The sequence below is a fragment of the Sparus aurata genome, chromosome 18, assembly GCF_900880675.1.
Source record: "Sparus aurata chromosome 18, fSpaAur1.1, whole genome shotgun sequence".
Lineage (NCBI taxonomy): Eukaryota > Metazoa > Chordata > Actinopteri > Spariformes > Sparidae > Sparus > Sparus aurata.
Window position 1 is genome coordinate 22,026,629 of NC_044204.1, and position 20,808 is coordinate 22,047,436.

At 42.8% G+C, this 20,808-nt stretch overlaps 1 protein-coding gene across 1 annotated transcript in view; it reads right to left on the reverse strand.

Annotated features, from left to right (window-relative positions):
* nexmifb (neurite extension and migration factor b) overlaps nucleotides 1-20,808 on the reverse strand; it is a 58,529-nt gene that overhangs the window by 8,489 nt on the left and 29,232 nt on the right. Inside the window, exon 2 of the mRNA XM_030397385.1 lies at nucleotides 5,299-5,429. Coding sequence (XP_030253245.1) covers nucleotides 5,299-5,380 — 82 coding nt within the window. The 5' untranslated portion in view covers nucleotides 5,381-5,429. The remainder of the gene's footprint in view (nucleotides 1-5,298; nucleotides 5,430-20,808) is intronic.

Here is a 20,808-nt window from a genome sequence, read left to right on the forward strand (position 1 = left end):
TGTAGCAGCAGGCAGATAGCTTTGTTTGCTCTGCATAATTAGATGACAGCAGCCGAGGCAGGTACGTACACATGGGACACGACAGGCCCATATGCTGGAGACTGTATAACCAATATCATCTACACCTGCCTCCCTCTACAGTCCCAAGCTGCTACCTCACACATATTCTGTAAAATCCTGCCAGGGTAAAAAAATTAAAACTGAAAAACAAACCACAGCAATTAATGTGTTCACAGAGGTTAACTAGCAACATCGTCCATTTGAGAATGGATCTGCCTAATCATTACTGAAGAACTGATAAACACTTGAGGGGAAGACTGCCTGACAACATTCAGCATGGCTGTATTGATGATGAGTAAATCTTTGAATATGGATGTGATTGGGAAGTGATTCAACAAGGTAATGAAATTTGTGAGAGCAGGTCTCTCTGGGTCTGTGGCCTGCGGACACATCGGAGCAGCCATAATGCCTACTAAACGCATACAAGTGCGCTACTGTCATCCTTAATGAAGAAATCCTCAGGAGAAATAATACTTCTTCTCCCTTCCCCTCAGAGTCAGAAAACTGTTATGGCAGCAACTTGTCAGGGGCTGCAGAAGCATCACAGCGAGGCGTTTTGCCATTGGTTCCATCCAATCTGTGAGCCGATTGACCTCAGAGCAAAAGCATGTTACTGACACATGTTCTCTGTGGAGGGCTGAGACTGCGTAAGAGAATGGAACATACCACCATCACCTATTGGTTCTGTTTTTCCACACTAGCTTTCCTCGCCTTTCTGTTTCTCTCGCTACCAGGAAAGTTATCAGCTTCCTTCATCAGCACTAAGTTAATTATTAAGTTTGGGGGTTTTTTCACCCGCACTTTCATTTTCATGACAGCATGTATATCGCGTATGAAGCAAGCTTGTTGTTAATTATGTAGTGGATCGAAATCACATCACTCATGGATGGCGTTGTCATGGACGTATACAGAAAAATTATAGTATAAAATGCTAAAATGGGTCGCCATATGTATTTGGGCCGCTGCAAATATACCTAGGCGGACTGCCCAAGTAAAGCACACGTGTGGGAAACACTGTGTGGACTTCTGCTTTAAAGCATCAGATGACAACAGTGGACACAGTTCATTTGTTTTGTTTATTTAATTATATGTAAACAGTACCTGTGTTTGAAATCTTCCAAGTAACGCATAGATAAGGCAAATATAAAGAACTGATTACTTATCTCTTTCATTAGCCCTACAAAGCAGCAAAGCTGCAGAAGGAGGGAAATTACAAAAAAGGGGAGAAATTAACTTCCTTTATCCCCCCGTGCTCACATGAAACCTAAGCTGCCACCTAATATTGCCAAAAGATTGCTCAAAATTGCTGTGAAACATTAAACTCATATTGAAAAATGGGTTTCCTCAGGGTTTATAGTGGATTAACAATCTATCCTATCCAATGTGTGTGTGCATGTGATTTTATTGTGTGCGTAAGTGCGTATGTGAGAGTAAGTGAGTGTGTGTGTGTGTGTGTGTGTGTGCGTGTGTGCATGCGTGTGCATGGTGTGCGTGTATGTGTGGATGCATGTGTGTGTGTTCATGCATGTGCATGTGTGTCTGAGAGTGAGAGTGATAGAGTGTGAGTATTGGCTTGGGGGTATAGTGTTATCGAGAGGCCATCTGTCTCCAGCTGGACCATTAGCTCTTCAGCTGTTCAGAATGTGCCACAGATCAGTCAGTCAGACAGGTACACAAACACACACACTCACTCTCTCTCACACACACAAACACACACACACACATACACACACATACACACACACACACACAGGGTCTCACAGCGATGACTGTAGATGACAAATCGAGTTTGACATTAGAGGTCAAAGGGGGATCAGCAGCCTCATATTCACTGATATGGTACAGCATAATGTTACTGCTGCATCTGAGCTGGCAAATGTAAACAAGATAAACATCCAAAATGCTCACTGCTGCCGGAATTCAATATCGAGCTTACAGTCAGAGCCGCGCATATACGAATCAAAAAACAAGATTCATGCACTCTGAGATCATCCACAGTTGCGGTTTTGTAATTGTGTTACCATTAGATGTCCTCGAATAGAAGCCGAGGCTGGTTTTAACACAGCTCGTGCAAGCTGGCATGGACTTTCACCGGCGAGCATATGGAGGGACCCCGGCTGCTGGCAGGAGGTGGTGATCTTCTGATCCCCAGCCCTGCCAAGCCCAGCCATGCTAGACAGCCTGACCACCGCCAAACTAGACCAGACCAGACCAGACCAGTTAGTACTCGGAGCTCTCAGATTCTATCTTTCTAGCCATGACATTCAGGGCTCCGTCCACCTGAGGTAAACCCGATCTCCTCGATGCCAGGCAGCTCTGCGGGGAGACAAGCCCATGCCTTGGGACACGGTCATGGACATGAGGAGAGAGACAAGTTGGCTACTGTGGCCTCATCTATTAGTGTGTCACATGCCACACACGACCACACGTGCACATGCATGCCTTTTCCCTCTTCACGTACAGTCCACTTTCAGTCAGTTTACAAACAAAACAAGAAGGTCTAAGGATATTCATAAATGTCGACCCCCTTTCCCTGATATTAACAGGAATCAAGCACTACTCTGTGTGGCCGTGGAAATAAAATAGCTCAAATATCATCATGTGATTTACAATGCAAATGAAAACAGCTGACATGGCCTTTTCTTCCTTTTAATGGCTTTTTGAAATAATTCCTCACTCCCAGCCCCCACTTCCCATCCCCTTCTTCCTCCCTTTTCTGCTCACTATCTCCTTCCCTTCAAACCTCTCCGCTCCTTATCCCTGTTATATGGAGGCTTTTACAATCATAAAATGCCGAGCTAGCCGTTCTGCAGCTCAGCCACCCGGGGCGTTCACTCATCCAGCTGGTAGGCCAGCCACAGAAGTCACTTGCTACCTATTGCTCCATCTTCACTATATGACATTTTGTGAATGGTGGGGGGAAATCAATCCAGCCAGTACAGGATGTTCATAATAAGTGGTGAGTAACTGCAGCAATGATTCATGGCCATCCTCCTCAGAGAGATGCCCTATTGCTGCTCAGTGGAGCCGCTTTCACCCTTTCCTCTTACGCTCTTTTTCCTACTCTCATCCTCTGTCCTCGATATCTCTCTTTCTTTCTCTCTCTCTCTTCCTCTTTTCCTCTCGGGGCCTCTGAAGGAACAGGCTAGAGCGCTGGATAATCTGTGTGATTCTCACAGTGGGGGCCGGTCAGTCCCCGCTGAGCCTGACCGGAGCTGAAACACTAAGATAAACCTCATCTAAGGATCAGTGGCGCTTGGTAGAGGTAAACTTTTGGGGGCAGCAGGTAGTGGCTGAATGAATTTTGAAAAAAAGTATACCATCAGTGGGGCTTAGAATGCAGGAACATGAAGTGACTACACTGCAGACACAGCTGAACTAACTTTAATAAAGAGGAGACACTGCAGGTAAAAACAACATGTTTTTCATGCAATGGTCAATTTTGAGCTGTTTTGCTTCCACAACATATCTTCTTTCAGACAACTGAAGAGAAAATGTCCACGATACACATTTAAGTGTTAATATAACTAGATACCCACCTTTGTCTAAGATATCAGAAAACCTGAAAACATCTATATATATTAAAGACATTAAAGTGACAAAGGTTAACACGAAGTTGTCCCCGTGGTTTCCTCACCCCAAGCCCAAATGTAGCTCAACTCAATATGACTAATGTTCAGTGTAAATGTACGGAACAACCGGTGTTACATTAGTTTAATGGTGACATCTATTGGTTAAAATCGTTATCCTGTCTTGCCATTTTCTTTTAATAATGTACGGTACTTTTCAAAGACCAAAATTTATTTTTTGATTTTCTTGCAGAGGCAAAAAAATCAACTTCAGTTGCACCTACATACACCAAACATTCCAGTTTCATTCCTATTTCAATTCTGAAGGTTTTTGAAGAGGGATTTGTTCATATATCATTCATAGCCTGATTGATATAACATTTAATTCCTAAAAACATGGCGGATGATAGTATTACCTTATTTGTGATAAAAAGAGATATTCAAAATTCCCTCGGTAAAATCCTTTGACTCTAATATGTCAATAAAATGAAACAAGAAGTTTAAACCTGGCTATATCCAATGTCCAGACTTACTCTCTGGAACTTTATGCAAATTAGAGCATTTTGAATTAATTTGTTTAAATATTTAAACATATGTTTTCAGAAAACTTGCATCAAGATAATAATTATCTTAGTGTAAGTAATCAAGTGGGGTAGTGTCATGGTGATCTATTAGTAAAACACGGGTTATTCTCTTTACCTGCAGCGTCTCGCCTTAGGTTTTATTCCAAGCAGAGCTCGATCGATGTTTTCGTTGGCCAATATTATAGGCTGATATTGGCCTATTACACAAATACCGATATCGGTGTACGTGTTACCTGATATGAAAACTGTTTTTTAGGGATTATACTGCAGAAAAAGATGCTTGGGGTAATTTATAATCAATAATAACAACTACATTTGAGGGATCGTTGTCAAAAATGTGTGAGCATCAGTTGATATATTTATGTTGGATTTTTTTAAACTCCATAATATCAATATCAGCAATGGCCTCAAAAATTTACCATCGGTCAGGTTCTAATATATCATTATCATCTCATTAAGACGCATGGTTTGTGTCTTCCAAAATTCACAGAGAGGCAGCAGGTGCAACATGAAATAAAAATGAATAGCATTTTTACACAAACACACACACACACACACTCACAGAAAAAGACACACACTTTTGGTTATGCTAATAAAGGGGAATGAGTGTGAGAGAATCAACATTCGCACCCTCTTTCACATTTGCACCTTCTTATGAGACAAGGTAGATGTCATACTTCTGAGTCGTGGAAGCATCAGCAGAGAGGATTAACAATAGCTTAAAAAGCTTCATTTAATGTTTCTCTTCCACTTTTCATTTAAAAAGGACAGGATGTGTTACACGTTCCCTCATAACTTGACAAGGAGCTTAAAAACGGCAAAGTGAAAAGCTAATTCGAGAAAGCTACTTCCACGGTATGTCCTAATACTAATTGTCTTTTTCAAAGTTTTTAAGATGTTGTGAGAGAAACTGTTGCAGTCATTATTCATTTATTCCAACAAGTGCCTGATTATTCTTGGGAAAATTTAAATTTATGCTCTTAGGTCAACAAACGAATTGCATTTCTCATTTAAAAAGAACTTACATTTAATAAGTATTATGTTTACCATCTATAAATGTGAGAAGTTAGCGAATAGTTTGTCACCTGTGTTCTCCACCGCATTTGCATTCTCCGGTTCTGGAGTCTTCACGATCAATGTGAGACCGCTGTCTGTTAACACATCCATCAATACGGCTCAACGCTTCACCTCCTACGCATCATTTTGACTGTCCCACCTGTTGAAAGAGAGAGCGAGAGAGAAAACAGAGAGGACGGAGAAAAAGGGAATGAAAAGACATGTGAGTGTGGAAGGGGTGACGGCCATGTGTCTAATGCAGAATAACAACATCAACAGCAGCAGCACGTTGGATGCAAACATTAAGTTGCGGTAATTGTAGAAAAAGCTCCAAAACATAACAGAGGCATCAAAAGAAGCCCTCAGGGCACCAAGCAATCACTCATTTCTCCTCTGTATCACAGATTCCGTCTCTAAGATTAATTTCAAACTTTACCCACCAACAAAGTACACAAAGAATCACAGCCAAGATCACTATGGCAACTGTATGTCATACGCTCCTATTTTAAGCTTCATTTAACATTTATAGCAGAGCTGTTAACCTATGGGAACCTTACATAGGCGTCTCAGAGCATATTTGTTTATTGTAATTAGCTGACACGCTCCCTTCTGTGTGCACGAAAAAAAAAAACAACCCGGCTCAAAGAGGACAGATTAAAGAGATGTGACTGAGGCGGTGACAGCAAACTGTGAACACTGACAATACTTTTTTGCCGTAGCGAGTGATGGTGAAAGTGGGGGTGGGGGATGATTGAGCGTGGCAGAATGCAGTCGCGCCGGGTACGATGTAATACAGAGCAATACGTTAAAGGTGGAGATGCGACGAGATGAGAGGCCAAAGTTTTTCCAGCCTCTTGAAAAAAGGTGGCAGGGAAAAGAAAAAGGAAAAAAAGCAGATTAACCCGGCGTGATTCCTGAAAGAATAATGATGATACAAGAGACTGTGGGCCAGTAAATGATGAACATTTGATGTCGTGGCCTCCTGCCTGTTTATATTGTTCTCTTTTTTTTTTGTAGCTCCCGCAGTCCTCCTCTGGAGGAGCGCTGCTGCAGGATGACAAATGAGCCAAGGGAGGGGGATCTAATAACACGATCTCCTTGTGGTGTGAAAACGGTGGCTGGGAGATTAAGACAGACGGAAGACAATAAGACAAAGGTAGAGTGCAGCCGACTACAAACAACTGCCATCTCTTTCATCCTATTGCTTCTAAATGTCATTAGCTGATCGCTGACCTGAGCAGGAGAGCTTCCTGAAGGGAACCCCTGCTTCAGGTTACAGTTGCATACACGCCGGCTCAGTGGGTAATTATCTTGTGAGCCATCACATCTGCTCGTGTGTGTGCAGCACATACAAGGACCCTGTAGGTAGGCCCACCCAGACCCCGTTCATCTCTTCATAGAGGAGCGCTGTCGCTCCTAAAGCTGGGGCTTAAGAGCATGTGGCATTTACCAAGCTAAGAGATGTTTTTGAGGTCGTCCTGTTTTCAATTCTGCACACTGACAAAATTGAAATTCTACATCTGGCAATAATAAAAGCATCCTCCACGACAAATGATGAATTCGAATTGGATACCTCCTCCTGAACCGGCGGACCCAGATGAGCTGAGCTGAGACTTATCAAATGCAACAATATCAGGGACTCAGAAAAAAAAAGGGAAGTCACTGCAGCGGCCTATTAGACATAGGCTACAGCCACCGAGCAGCGTGTCTCAAGAGTGCCAGCGACAAAACACACAGCTGGGATGCTGGTGGGGCTACAGAGGTCCTGCCAGAGCTCAGTGCCTAGAGCTGCTCGTGGGTGTGTAGCGGGGGAGAAGCATGTGTGAGTGTGTGTGTGTTTGTGTGTATGTGTTTATGCCCAATTGCATGTGTGTTAGACAAAGCCCCAAGGCTGAGGATCCACAGCATCAGCATCCACTGGCAGGAGCTGCACATACAATCGCATGAAGAGAGGGGAGGGAGAGAAAGCCGTGCATTTCACAACACTCCCAACACCCCTCCTGCCAGCCGACTCCGGTGCCTCCAAACGTGTTTATTTTCCACATTATTCATGATTCTCCAGTACTGCTCCCCCTCTCCCTCCCTTAACCGTCTCCACCACTCTGTCAAGACCTGACGAGAGGCCATTTCAATAATGAAGATGGACTAACTGCAATAGAGAGTGCACATAAATTGGAGCTACAGCCAACAAGCATGTCCAATTTGCCAAGCGGTTAAGCCTGATGTCTGGGTGCAGCTTTAAGAGAGCGCCGCGGCTGCCGTCAACAGGTTAGCGCCGACCTGATTCATCCATCCACATCATTAATACTTCACAGAGGGCACCGTCATTTAACTCTGCTGCAGGAAACCGCGCTTTAAATACCACACATTAGGGCACGTAATCACTGTGCACTCATTTCTGGAGCATTCGGCAGGTGCAATGAAAATGGCTCGTACTCCTGACCCTTCCATTGTTCTTGTGTGTGTGCGCCGGGGTCCCTTTGCGCGATGAGAAAACAGAAATAGAGACAAAGAGCAGAGAGTGGGAAAAGCCAAACAGAATGATTAGGATTTGATTTATCCTTTTAAGCCCTCCTCCACCTCCTCCACACACCATGTGTTAATGTGCAAGCTGGATAACAAGATAAGAACATGTTTGCTCGCTCTATATAAAACTTATCAACGGCACAATCTAATTCCTGCAAGCCTCTTCCCCACATCCCCGTTTTGCTGCATTTCCCCTCGATTCAATTGGATTTTCTCTCCAATGAAGCAGCAACAAGAGGCATGGCTGGAGCGGGATCACGTATAATTGCTAAAAATACGAAGCAAGGTCCCGCAGCAGCAGTATGTGTAGGTACAAAGGGCCCATTGTGAGGAAAAACGTCAGGGGCCAGGGAATAGATCCCCAACAGAGGGCACAGCGCCACAGGGAACAGTGATCCAAACAGACAGCGCTGAAATGGCGACTCCTCTTTTCAGCACAGGTATACAGTTTCAGAGCAGGTTCACTGGCTGGCTGCAGACAGACTGAGTAACCTGCCTCACATGCAACTCACAGTAATACTCCTGAGCGTGTAAGCTCGCAGCAATACGTGGTAGGAGTACAGAGAAACACAAATCCAATACAGACAAAATACACAGTGTGTTCACAGACACATATTAGCAGGTATATGCACTTGTCTTGAAAGCCAGAATTTCTACATCTGGGAAGAAATCGTGCACCCAGAACTGCACACTCTGAGTGGTGGTTAGGGTCCAGGCACCCTTAAAGACTCTCTCAGGCCGAGTACATGTATTTAACCTGGCCTACTATTGTGAGGAGGCTGAATATTCCAGAGACTATAGCTGTAACAAAAGACCGCGGGTTGAATGTCATACAGACAGGCCTCGGCTGTCTTGATATCACGAGCTGTCTAAGCCATCCTACCACATCATTTGTCGCTCTATCCCTGCTATTAAATAATTGTTGACATTCTGTAGTTAAACGATAGGTGGACTGTAGAGCTCTCGTCATAGTCCTGCTATTGTCTGTGCTCAAGGGCGTAGGTTCTGTTTCAGCGTTGGAGAGGGCATATATGCTTTTCCACAGACATTTTGTGTGCCAAACTCTCCATTCTGGTGAGTTCTGGTGCCTTTTTTTATACATACATTTATGCTGGGAATGTCTTCATCTACGTGAAGGAAAACCAGATGACAATTCAAAATACAATGGAATAAAATGCAGTAAGGCTCTCAGTGTCCCCTCTGTCCTGCATGAAATCTATGCCCATGTCTGTGCTGTCTCTGTTGCAGGAGAAGCCCTCCCCTCCTCTGTCCCTTTCTGTTTCTCTCGCACAAACATGAGCATTGTTCTGTCGAAGGTCAACTGGCCTCGTCACAACTGGGATGTCAGAGCTCTCCTCTTCTGAGGGCACCGATGGACCGAGCCAACCTCAAAGACGCGGCACTGACAGATCAAACGCTTTACATCACCTTGCGTCCATTAAATGTTTCACTTAAGGGCATCACGCAGATGACAGCCGGATAACCGCCGACACGCTCGTGTGCTCCGTCTCTGCAAGAGTGCAAGTAGCACGTGAGGTGTCAGTGTTTGCAATCAAAGCTGGTGAAATCAATGGCATTATCATTATCAATATCATTAAGAGATTTTTTTGTATTGACCCTTTATCAACTGATTTCACTTGGCCACTTGGCGACAGCACATCAAAACTGAACCCTAAAATCCATAAGGTGAATGTGTTCTTGATTTTTTGGTGCTGTCTAGGTAGTGTGCAGTGAATGTACCAGGGCATAACAGTAATGTTTAAAGCTACACAGTGGCCTGACCTTGCTGAGCTTCTGCTGTGCTCATTCTATACACTGCATGTTTTGCTAGCTTGTTTGACAAGCCCAACAGGTAAACTGAGCACTACATTAGTTGTATGTAGGGTTTCTCTACCGCGGAACTGTTAACAAACATTGCTACTGGTTTAAAGCTTCAAGCGTTTTTTTTTCATGAGTTTTAGAGTCGGTTGATAATTCTTTGGCTTATTTAAAGGTGCACTATGTAAGAATATTAGTCGCAAACATTTTTAAATAAACCAAAATAATCAACAGAATGTATATAAATATTTGACATTGCAACGTCTTTGTGTTGCAGAGATATCTACTGAAGTTAGGATGCTTACCAGCTAGCCGTAGCTCGTCTCAGTCCAGAGCTCTTTAGCTAACGAGGTAAACAACAACACTATCCTGGCACTCCAAGCCCCCAGTTCTGACCGCTTTCTGCACAACTAACTGCGCTAACTAGCTAACAATAGCTTCAGTTAGCAGCAGTTAGCAGTTATCATGGTGATATGCCGCTCCTTATATGTTTTATCTATGAATTCAACAAGACACCAGTTGTTACATATTAAACCTTTTTTTAAATTCATTTTCATTATCATGTTCTTAATAATAATAATAATAATGGTGATTCATCAATCACATTGAATTTCGTTATATGTATTCCCATTTGTTCTAATTGAATTTGTCAACTTATTTCCAGAGAAACCAATGACAACAACAGTAGCACCTGGCTCAAGAAGTGGCTGTAATGTATCAGGACTAACAGATCTACAGTCATGTAGGTATTTTCCTGAATCGTGCCCATGTTCTGTTTCAACCACTTCTCCGCACAAAGCTCTGATTGACTGACTCTGCCATGAGGACTGCTTGTCAGGGAATATTTGTTCAGCCCTATCTGTATATCTTAATTCAATGGTGCAGTCTACATGTGCTTCTGCTACTGTGCGTCTCCTCCATCAGCTGTTTGGTGCTATATTTGATAACACAACCTCACCTAAAAATCCCAGACATGGCCACGGTGATGGCAGAGATACGGTATCCGCTTAAGATAATCATCGTCAATCACAGGCTGCTGAAGAGCTCACGAAGCATCTGATAGGTAGAGATTCACTATGAATCGGGATTATAGAGCTGGATCTTTATCAGCACAGCACAACCTGCACAGCCAGGTCTGGACAACTGTAACCACAGTTACCTCTGAGGCCTCTGCCTGCTTCAGGAACGAAGGTGCAGGCTTCTTTATAGATCTCAAAAATCCAGATTTTTCCCAGGAGACTGTACAGTCAATTAGTATTTTATTCTTAACGAGATCATAGTTCTGCTGGGATACAGTAGAAGACTGACATTTCTGGCAGGATTTTATCTAAGAATGTGTCTTCAGGGATGAGTGGATTTTAAATACAATTTATCTTTTTTCGCTAACATTTGCTAAAAGTTCTCAATTTAATGTTGCCTTAAGGATCATTTCACTACCCTTTAATGGGAGTTAAGTCAATGTTTTTTATCACTTATTGACAGCTACAGCAAATATTTGCTCTATAAATCATGCACAATGCACATACGACACCTAAATACAGCATGTGCTGTAATTTTGGGTTTACTGTACCCGCAAATTTCCCACAACAGGACAAATCACAGAGTTTGTTTACAATAACTTCCAGGTAGAAAGCCCCTGCATCACACACTCAATCACATTCAATTTAACTTGCTTTTTTAATGATTATATTTTCAAAGTGTACACATCTGATTCGTCTAAAATGCAGCATTAGGTTGTAGAATGTTGGGCCACAAACAAATGACAGTTTGTGTGACCCCAAATAAGTGCAGCCCAAGATGTGGCTGTTAATTTAACAATTATTGCTGAAGAATAACATTTATAACATAAATAAACAAGTCTGCAAATGTCACATATTACAAGGTGACTGCTGTAAGTGATTGGGTCTATTCTCTTGAGTCATTTTCTTTAAAGGTACCTTTCAAAATTCTATACTCGGGTTACAGATAGCAACTAAAGCATCTCCATGACAACGGGAAGGGAAATACATCCATTAAGGACAATGTGAAAAACAACAAGAAAGTTGGACCCTGTGGTTCATATGTCACTTACAGCTCCATGTACCAGCTTTAATTGCCGAACTGTATTGTATTTTATTGCATTACATTGCAAGACGTTTGCTGCTTTGTCTACATAACAGTGCTTATGACATACAGTTGCTGTATTGCGTTAGATTGCATTACATTTTCCGTATTCTAGAGTTGTTTGTGCAGTTGTGTCAATCATTGTACATTAACGGAGGAGATCCATTTCAGGTTACTCCTCCATTTCAGGGATGTCTATGTTAACTATTAAATATTTAAAGCAACATTATGTAACGTTTTTATCTTAAAATAACAGCTTCAAAATCATGTTGGTGGGTCAGTGTCTTGTAACAGGGTGAACGGTGTCTCTGTCACTTGTTTCTGCACTATGTAACTTCAGTGAGAGGGTCAGATCACAGCGTTACATGTTTACTTCAGCATACAAGTTCTGAACACATAACATTGTTATGACATAATGAGTTCTGTTTGTGGTTAGTTTGTGTTTGGTGTTGCACTCAGAAACTGTGGGGGGCGCCAAATCTCACAAAATGCATGTGTCTACATAATGTTGCTTTAATAGACAAAAACGTGATTTTCTTTACATCATCTTTTTGTCTTGTTTAAATAATATGTTCTATTTGGCCATCATATCATCATGGTGATATTTTTTCTATATAGTTATTATTTTCAGGATAGAAAATACACTTTCTAACAGAAGTCCACGTGGTTTAAATGTGTTGTTAGATTAGTTAAGTTTTACTTTACATACTGCACAATTTCCAGTGAACAAGAACCTTTTAAATTTAGTGTTTGTGTGCAGAGTTAAACACACAGTATGTATTGTCTTCCACTGGGGGGTCTCTCAGTCAAAACAAACAACAAAAATGACGTACGTAGCATCAGATCAATGGAGTTATTGTCTTCATTGTTAAATCAGCCATCGTTGCTGATGAAAATCGATTGAGGTGGTGCGTTAAAGTTTTATTCAAAGTGTGTTTATTCATGTTCACTGACTTCCGTCCTCACTGTCTGACTCTCTCATGGAAGTTATGGCAGCAGATGACCAAATGAAAATAGACACTGTGATCTTGAATAAATACAGATTTCTCTGGATTTGAATATTGGTGAAAAAGTTTAGGAGAATATAAAAGCAAAAGTCTGGTCGTTTTTAGACATGTTACATATCATATCTTTAAGAGACTGTATGTAGACATTATAAGAGACGTGATATATAACTCTAAAATTGTTATATATCAATTGATAACTGTGTCTGTTTATCTGTTTATCTTTTGTGCAGCCTGAGCCCTTCGACATCCAGGAGAAGAGGACAGAGCGCGATAAGGAGAGGAGAGAAACAAGCAGAGGGAAGGTCAAGAGTGTGGAGAGAGACAGCCGATTACAATACATCACCACATGCCTCAGAGAGTGCTGCTGCATGTGTTTACAATGCTGCTTCATTCATACGTGTGCAGATGATCAGTAAAAATGAGGACCCTGCCTAAAACAAACAAAGAAAAGTAATAAATGATGGAGCCTAAATGGCGAAGGGTCCCTGCCGATGAATGGCAGAGAGAAGAATGGCAATAAGGCAGGCAGTAGGCGAGGTGTTAAAAGTTGATTAGGTTGTTAAAGGTCACATAGTCAGGCCTCATCAGCTGTCCCAATGGAGCACAAGCAGCAGCTCAGGGCCTCAGCACTGCTGCTAATGAGACAGAGGCGAAGGCATCCTCACTAACATATGGATATATCCAGCTCCCATGTACAGCCATCTACTTATGGTTCATGAGAGTGCACGCCAGTAGCCAGTTAATGTGGTGACGATAACAAAAACACATTTCGACCAGCCAAAGGTTGCTGTGACAAGACCACCCAGCACAGAAGAAAACATGGTGAGGCATGTAAAGCTAAATTATTCCATCACAGAATTTGCACATTTTGGTTTAAACATGCGACTGTACTCCATTTAACACACATACAGACACACACATGGGCTAACGCACCATAAACTTTCACATTACAGATTCATTTGCAAATCTATGTTTGGTCCACCCACTGCTCTTGAAGGGTCAGTCTTATGAAACGATTGCGTATTTAATGAGGCTCTGCATACAAGCCCGCACACACGTTCACACACACGCACGGTCCCATAAACACCCATTACATACACAGCTCTCCCACTCAGTACAGTTAAAAAGATGCTGATGTATGAGTAACTGCTGATAAAAACAGAAGATGCATCCACCGCCCAGAAACAGAGCCAAAAACTACCAATCATGACCATGCCTCCGAAATCGTGAATGATACACACAAAGCCGCGCACGCATGCACACACACAAAAAACACATTTGCATGGCATGCGTCGAATAATCTTTACTGCAACAGTGAAAAAAAAGGTCAGCCATCAAAGATGCAATTATCATATTTTGAACAGGTGCATTTATTAGAGCTACGCTTCGTTTGCTTTGCTGAATCTAAATCAGGCTGGGAGGGGACCGGGGGCCATTACACTGCAGTGATCAGTGCTAATACAGTGACATAATGTCCTGCAGGTTTACATGGCTGCAAAGGCACTCTGTCAATGCCTGTTTCTGCCACAACAATGCCTGTCAGACACATTATGGGTTGAAGTGATCAATATTTTTTATTACCACCACTTTGTTCTACCTCGCGCAGAATAAGCTGCAGAATAATTGACATTTATGCAATTTTCAGGGCCACTGCCTTTCTTTTCTTCACAAGTGAGCCTATGCGTGTGTCTGCGTGTTCCCCCACGATAAACGAACATGTGCTACCATTTGGCTCCAGTCATGTATTGGGAAGATAAACTCCCGAGTGTGCAGGTTTGTGTACTGATCCGCGCGTGTGCTTGTCTTTGTGTGCGTACATGTGAACACCGAGCTCATGTAAGAACTTAAAGTTAGACTCCTTCGTAATGAGGAGCCCTTAAAGGTGAGGCTGGATCACACGGAAAGGGCATCAGAAAAAAAAGTGATGATAGTCGTTATGGTTGCTGGCCGCCATGGCAGCCAATCGACGCATAGAGAGAGAAAAAAGAACAGCACCAGTAGCAACACATTTGTTCTTCACCCATATTTTCAACCTCTGCAAGAACAGACCTGCCTAACGCTGGGGGGAAAGAAAAGGCAAAATCACACTCAATATCAGTGTTGGCTACAACTACCATCAATGGCTAATCAATAGAGCAGTGTACCTATGGGAGACATGTTCCATTAAGCCCGTGGGTCAATGTGTTTGCCAGCAGATAGCACTGGTTTATTTTCCCTGACGCTTGTCCCCAGTCCTGTACCCCACATGCTTTATTAGCTGCCCCTGCTTGGCTCAATTGATGTGTATCAGTGGTCACCCCCGGAGTCCTATCAGTCATTGACTCTCAGAAGGCCAAGGGAGGGGGAACAAGTGCAACCCCCGACCTCTGCCCTCTGACCCGGGATGACCCCCAGATAATTAGGTGTGTGTGTTTACCAAGCATCTGCTCTACGTGCACCATTACTCTGCTGCATGGATAAAAAAAATAATAAAAAATAGAAACACATTTACAGCACAGACACAAATACTATAAATGAGTTATGACGCAGAGGTGGGCTAAATATTGAGCGAGATAACTAACAGACAAAAAACTGCAGCCAAATTTTCAACCGTCCAATATGTTATTGGCTGCTTTAGTGAAACAGAGAAAATGTGGGTTTAATTTTTACATCAGGTCGTTCGGCTGATACTTCTTGTTTTCTTTTTCTTTTTTAGTCAGCAGTGAGCTCTTTTGTCAGCACGTACATGTCATCACTACACAGACTGACAAACCGAATGTGAGAACACGCACGCAACACAAGAGCTAGTAATTAATGAAATGACCTCTGAATGCTGCACCTACAGCAGCCCCCTCTCATCACAGCTACACACATACACAAACACACACACACATACCAGAATAGAAGGCCTGTGTCTGGTGGAACCTGCCAATTATTCTGTACTTTACTAGACCCTCGCTGCATCGGAGGTGTGATTGGAATAACAACCATCCTCCGAACCACGCAATTCTCCATTCCCAGTAGGGCAGCACTGAACCAGCAGGGGAAGGAGGAAGGAAGCGTGACGAGATGGTGGCGACGATGAGGAAGAGTATGAGACAGAGGGAGGAAGATGGGAGGGAGGGAAGAGCAAAAAGCTAAGGATTACATGATGGAGGACAAGAAGGGGTGGAGAGGGGGAGAGGAGGAAGGAGAAGAGGAAGAAGAAGTTGAAGCTGGGGCTCCCTGGCAACATGCAGCGGCAGAGGCAGTGTGAGAGTGAGTGCTGTCTGAGTGACACTCACTCTCATATCCCCCCCTCTGGGGAAATAACCCCCTTAATCCAGCATGCTCTTTCAGATAGACAAGATCGCCCTTCTTCTCCCAGCAAGGATATGAAACGCTCCCCCTTGTGATTCAAATACCAGGGATGAGGGCTGGAAATCGAATAGACAACAATGTGACGTGGCGGCTCTAGAGAGAGACATCAATGTCCCCGTCTCCTCCTCTCTGGCTGCTGACTCGCTGCAACGGAAAGGGGGCAGAAAGTCATTGGTTAACACTGGAGGAAGTGGCCTGCCATTGGCTGCTTTGTTGGGAGGTGGCACAACATTGGTAGTAAGAGGCACAATTTTAATAATGAGGTGCCTTTTTTTCCCTGTAAGCTACTGGTTTCAATAGGATAAAGAAATTCGATATTATGTGAGAACATTTGTGTGTTTGTGTTACAATATGCCGCACAGGTTTTTTTCCCCCAATGTATCACGGCTAAATGCGCCTTTGCCTCGGATTCAGAAAATCACTTACAATATCCTTCCTGCTGTTTTTAATGCCCAGTCCCTCTTAGTAATATCCTTTTTAATAAGCACACACAATGTGACAAACACTCGCAGACAGAGTTAATTAACAGTCCACAGCACTGGACGGACCGCGGAATCAATAAAGTAAAGGCGGACCCGGTCGCAGCAGGCCGAGCGGCAGGACCCGCCAACCACGCAGCCTTTCAGTGTAAACCGAGGGAGGTCTTTTTCTCTCCATACTGGTAAATCACTCCACAGCCAGGCTGCTTGGCACGCAGAGCGAACTGCAGTGCTAGGCCGACACAGTGTGATATTATATTAGCATTACAAAGGCTTTCCCACCATCTGTGACACGCAGTGAAAAAAAAAAAAAAAAAAAAATCACTTTTCTGTTTCCAAGCCCCAAGTGCTGATGTTTCCATAGGTTCTGTGAGGAGGGCTGATGGGAGGGTGGCTGGGGATGACAAACGAAACATGCGTTTATTGCAGCCTCTCAGGCACGTGTGATTCACCTCCCGTACAGTACATACAGTCAGCGTAACACACTCAGAGCCTTGCGGTCATTCTGAGCCTTTTAACTTCAGCTCGGGGTTAACAAATATGGTTATTCAGAGCCATTATAAGCCTATTAATGTTACAACACTGCACTCAGTTGCATTTATACTCTAATTCAAAAAAAGGTAGGCCGAGTTTATGATCGTTTCTCACATAGCGTAAAAAAAAAAAAAGAAAATCCATAAAGTGCTGTGGTCTCCTCAGTGAGTGCAGATAGAGTTCTGTGCTTCACTCAGCGGCCTAGGGGAATGAATAGACTTGGCTCATCCACACAGCTCTCCTTGCTTTCCACTGTAGCCTGTTGTCACTAGCCCCTGGTCGTACGCCAGTCGCCTACTTGGCAGGGAGAGGTGCCGTACAAAGCAACTGGCAGGTCTGGTAAATAATGCTGATGGAGTGTGATAGAGAGAGAAGCGTCTCCTTTATTCCACACAGCTACTCTATCTGTTTCAGTGAGGAGAAAGGACAGACAAACGCAGCCTGATTTTTTTTCTCCCAATCTATTCGACTGGAGAAGCAGGACAAAAAAAAAAGAAACCCGACCTACCTACCTAGCTCCTCTTTGTGTTATCTTTCATGATGTTTGCCAGCTTAAGAAAAACCAATAGCCCTCAGCCAATGGCTTACCAGCGCACAGAGCACTGCAGGAGCAGACAACCTGCCAACAGCTGGGATTTACAGTCAAAACTTCATGCATACAATTACGCAGATGAAGGAGGGACAAGTGGACAATAGCAATGCAGCGTTGAGGGGAAACACTCATCTAGGCAATCATGCAAAGCCCTCTACTTAGTTAGTGAAACAGGAAAGAGGGAGAGTGAAAGAGAGAGACTGACTTCAGCAGTTCGAGCTTCGGCGTCAAAACAGAAAACACCTTCCCGCGTGAATGCTGGGACATAAAAGATGAAGCAACATATCGGAAAGGGTGAGTTCAACCAAAATGTTATAACTCAGTCATGCAGATGTAGTCCACAACACATTCCTGGAGATTCAGAGCAAAACAGAGTTGTAACATTCTCCTAAACAACTGAAGCAGATGGGGAAAAGAAAAAATAAAGCATAAAATGGCTCCATACAGCTTGTCCCCCCGAGATCCCGAACTGATTTTAAAAGATCTTATTTACACTCTCAACATGTGGTTGAGCTTGTGCACCCACGTCACAGACATGGTGTGCACTAACGCTTTTAGCTTAGCAGCTACGGTGAAGATTTCTGCTTAAAAAGGGGTGCAAATAAAGTCTTTTCAAATCAATTTGGGATCCGGCTTCTGGAGACTTAGAAAATGCCACCCAAGCTGCATGGAGGCATCTTGTTTAGGAAAATGCTGCAACACTATTTTGCAGTGAAGCTACAGAAATGTTTTGCGAGCCACAGAACTTCAGCTGACCTTTCATCGGCATGATGTTGAGTAGATACTGAATCAATTTTCCCAATTCTGGGTGAATTTATCCTTTAAGCTGAGTCATTGTAGCAAAAAGCTCTGCAGTACAGAGTTTATATATGTGGCGCTTTGTGTTCTGAGGATGTGGCAGAACTGAACCAGGACCAGAAACATCCCATTGAAATATCTATCTCTAGATTATGGCCAAACGTGAGTGCCTGCTGTCATAAAGGTAGGCCTGTCACCACAATTACGTCATCGACTTATTGGATCTTATATTATCAAAATATCTTATTGACTTACTGATGTATGTACTTGACCTTGATCGTTTTGCTGACCTCTGTATTGTTGTTGTATCAATTTGTTGTCTGTTACATTAGTCGCCAACATGATGCCAGAATTAACAGCACGGTTTCAGCTACCGTTATATATAGCTCAACACTGACGGCCTGCTTCCTGAGTGGCTACGGTTCCATAAATTAATTTCCCATCAATTCAGTCTACTGACGATTCAGAAAATCGTTACATAGAGAGTTTTAATCCTGGAGTTGAGCCACCCAAACAACAGGATTAATCATGACCATAAAATGCTAGATTCAAAGCAAAAAAACAGCGAGCTTCACCAATCAGAGACATCGCTGTTACACTTTTGGATGGTGCACAGAGTCGTACTTATCTACGAATTCATGGATAACAACATGTTTTCTTAAAACAAGGTTGATATCATACGGACTTGGGGCTTCTACAGGAATATATATCATTGTTTCATAACTATTGGTAATACCTCAGCCGAGGAATCTCTTTGTTGGTAGGTTTGTAAGCAGCATTACACATAATCTAAAGCCCAGAATTTCTCAAATTTTTATGGATCTTAGGGATCCTTACGTGGCTGGTGACTATGAGTAAATACAAAAAGATGTGGATCCGAATAAAAAAGATCATTCTTGCACAACACAATGGAGATTATGATTCTTAATTATGGTTACAGGGCTATTGAGTTTGATATTGGATTAATCTTTATTGAATTAAAGGGAACTGCTGGGCGGTATTTATTATTTTGGTTGTATTGTTTTATTTTATTTATGTTTTATTTATTCAGGATTTTTTTTTTCACAATCCAGTTCGAATGTCTGATTACTAAGACGGTCATTGCCCTTGCATTATTACACTAATCATCATTATAACATTAGAATAAAACTGATTTAAGAAGGACAATAACATAATTTATCGTATGTATTCTGGGGACAATATTACATCCAACAAAAAGTGGTTATCGTGACGGGCCAACGTGAAGGAGCTGAGCAGCTTACCGGAGGCTATAATTGATAGGAGCAAGCCCTTTATAGTGTATGTGCGCACATTCATTGGACGTCAGTAGGTGAAAGAAGCAGGGACACTTCTAAGTGGAAGGAGGCATAAAAAAACCCTGTAGCTGACAGCACATGATCTTGTATGGAGGCTCTGTGCCAACCTGTAATCCATATTCAGATGAATACTCTACACATGTGGACCCCTGTCGTCTGAGGTGGATATTAACGGGGGGTATTACTGCATATAAAGAGCATATATGGCTCAGTAGCACTGTATAAAGACACTCTCATCCCTGTGGGAGTGAGAAGGGTCAATGAGGTTTCCAGCCTGGTGTAATATTCCTGTCACTGAGTCTAATTCCCGAAAACACCTGTAGATGCATCCGGCGTCCTCCCTTTCACTAAGCGTAATTCGCATTAGCATATGGCCCAGAATACCCAGCCTGGTGAAGCAGTCAGGAAGACAGCCCGGTGAGAGCGAAGGTAGCAGGGTTAGCTCTCCTGTCAAAACCAATATCCACCTCTTGAAGACTAGACTAGGGGAGAGGCAGCCAAAATCATCTGCATAAAGGAGAGGCACTAAAATCACCTCTCATAAAATACGACAGGGGAGCCAGCTCACACTGGTTAAAGCATGATGAAAGGAATGGAATCCAGCACAGCTCCCTGTCTGTGGATAATCAAACAACCCTGGCGCTAAAAGCATGGCATTCAAATTCAATTGTGAAAGCTGCTGCCGTCTGAGAAAAAGAAAAAGACACGCGCGAGAAAAATACATCCCTGTTGTTTTGAACTCTGTGGGAGCTTAAAAGGTGTGTTTTATAATGCCTCCCATTAGAAATAAACACACAGACCCTAAAACCAGACAATTAGTTAACTTTCCACTCAGTATACATTGAAATACAATTTTAAAAAATAATGCAGAAGTAATTGCGTCAAATGATGATTGACTGGCGATGCAAGGAAAACAATAAGGATTTATTAAAGTGTAGGCAGTGGCGTGATCTCATGATGTCTTCGACAGCCACTACTGATCCCCAAGGAAACAGCCGTACATATTAACCGGCGGATGAAGACAATG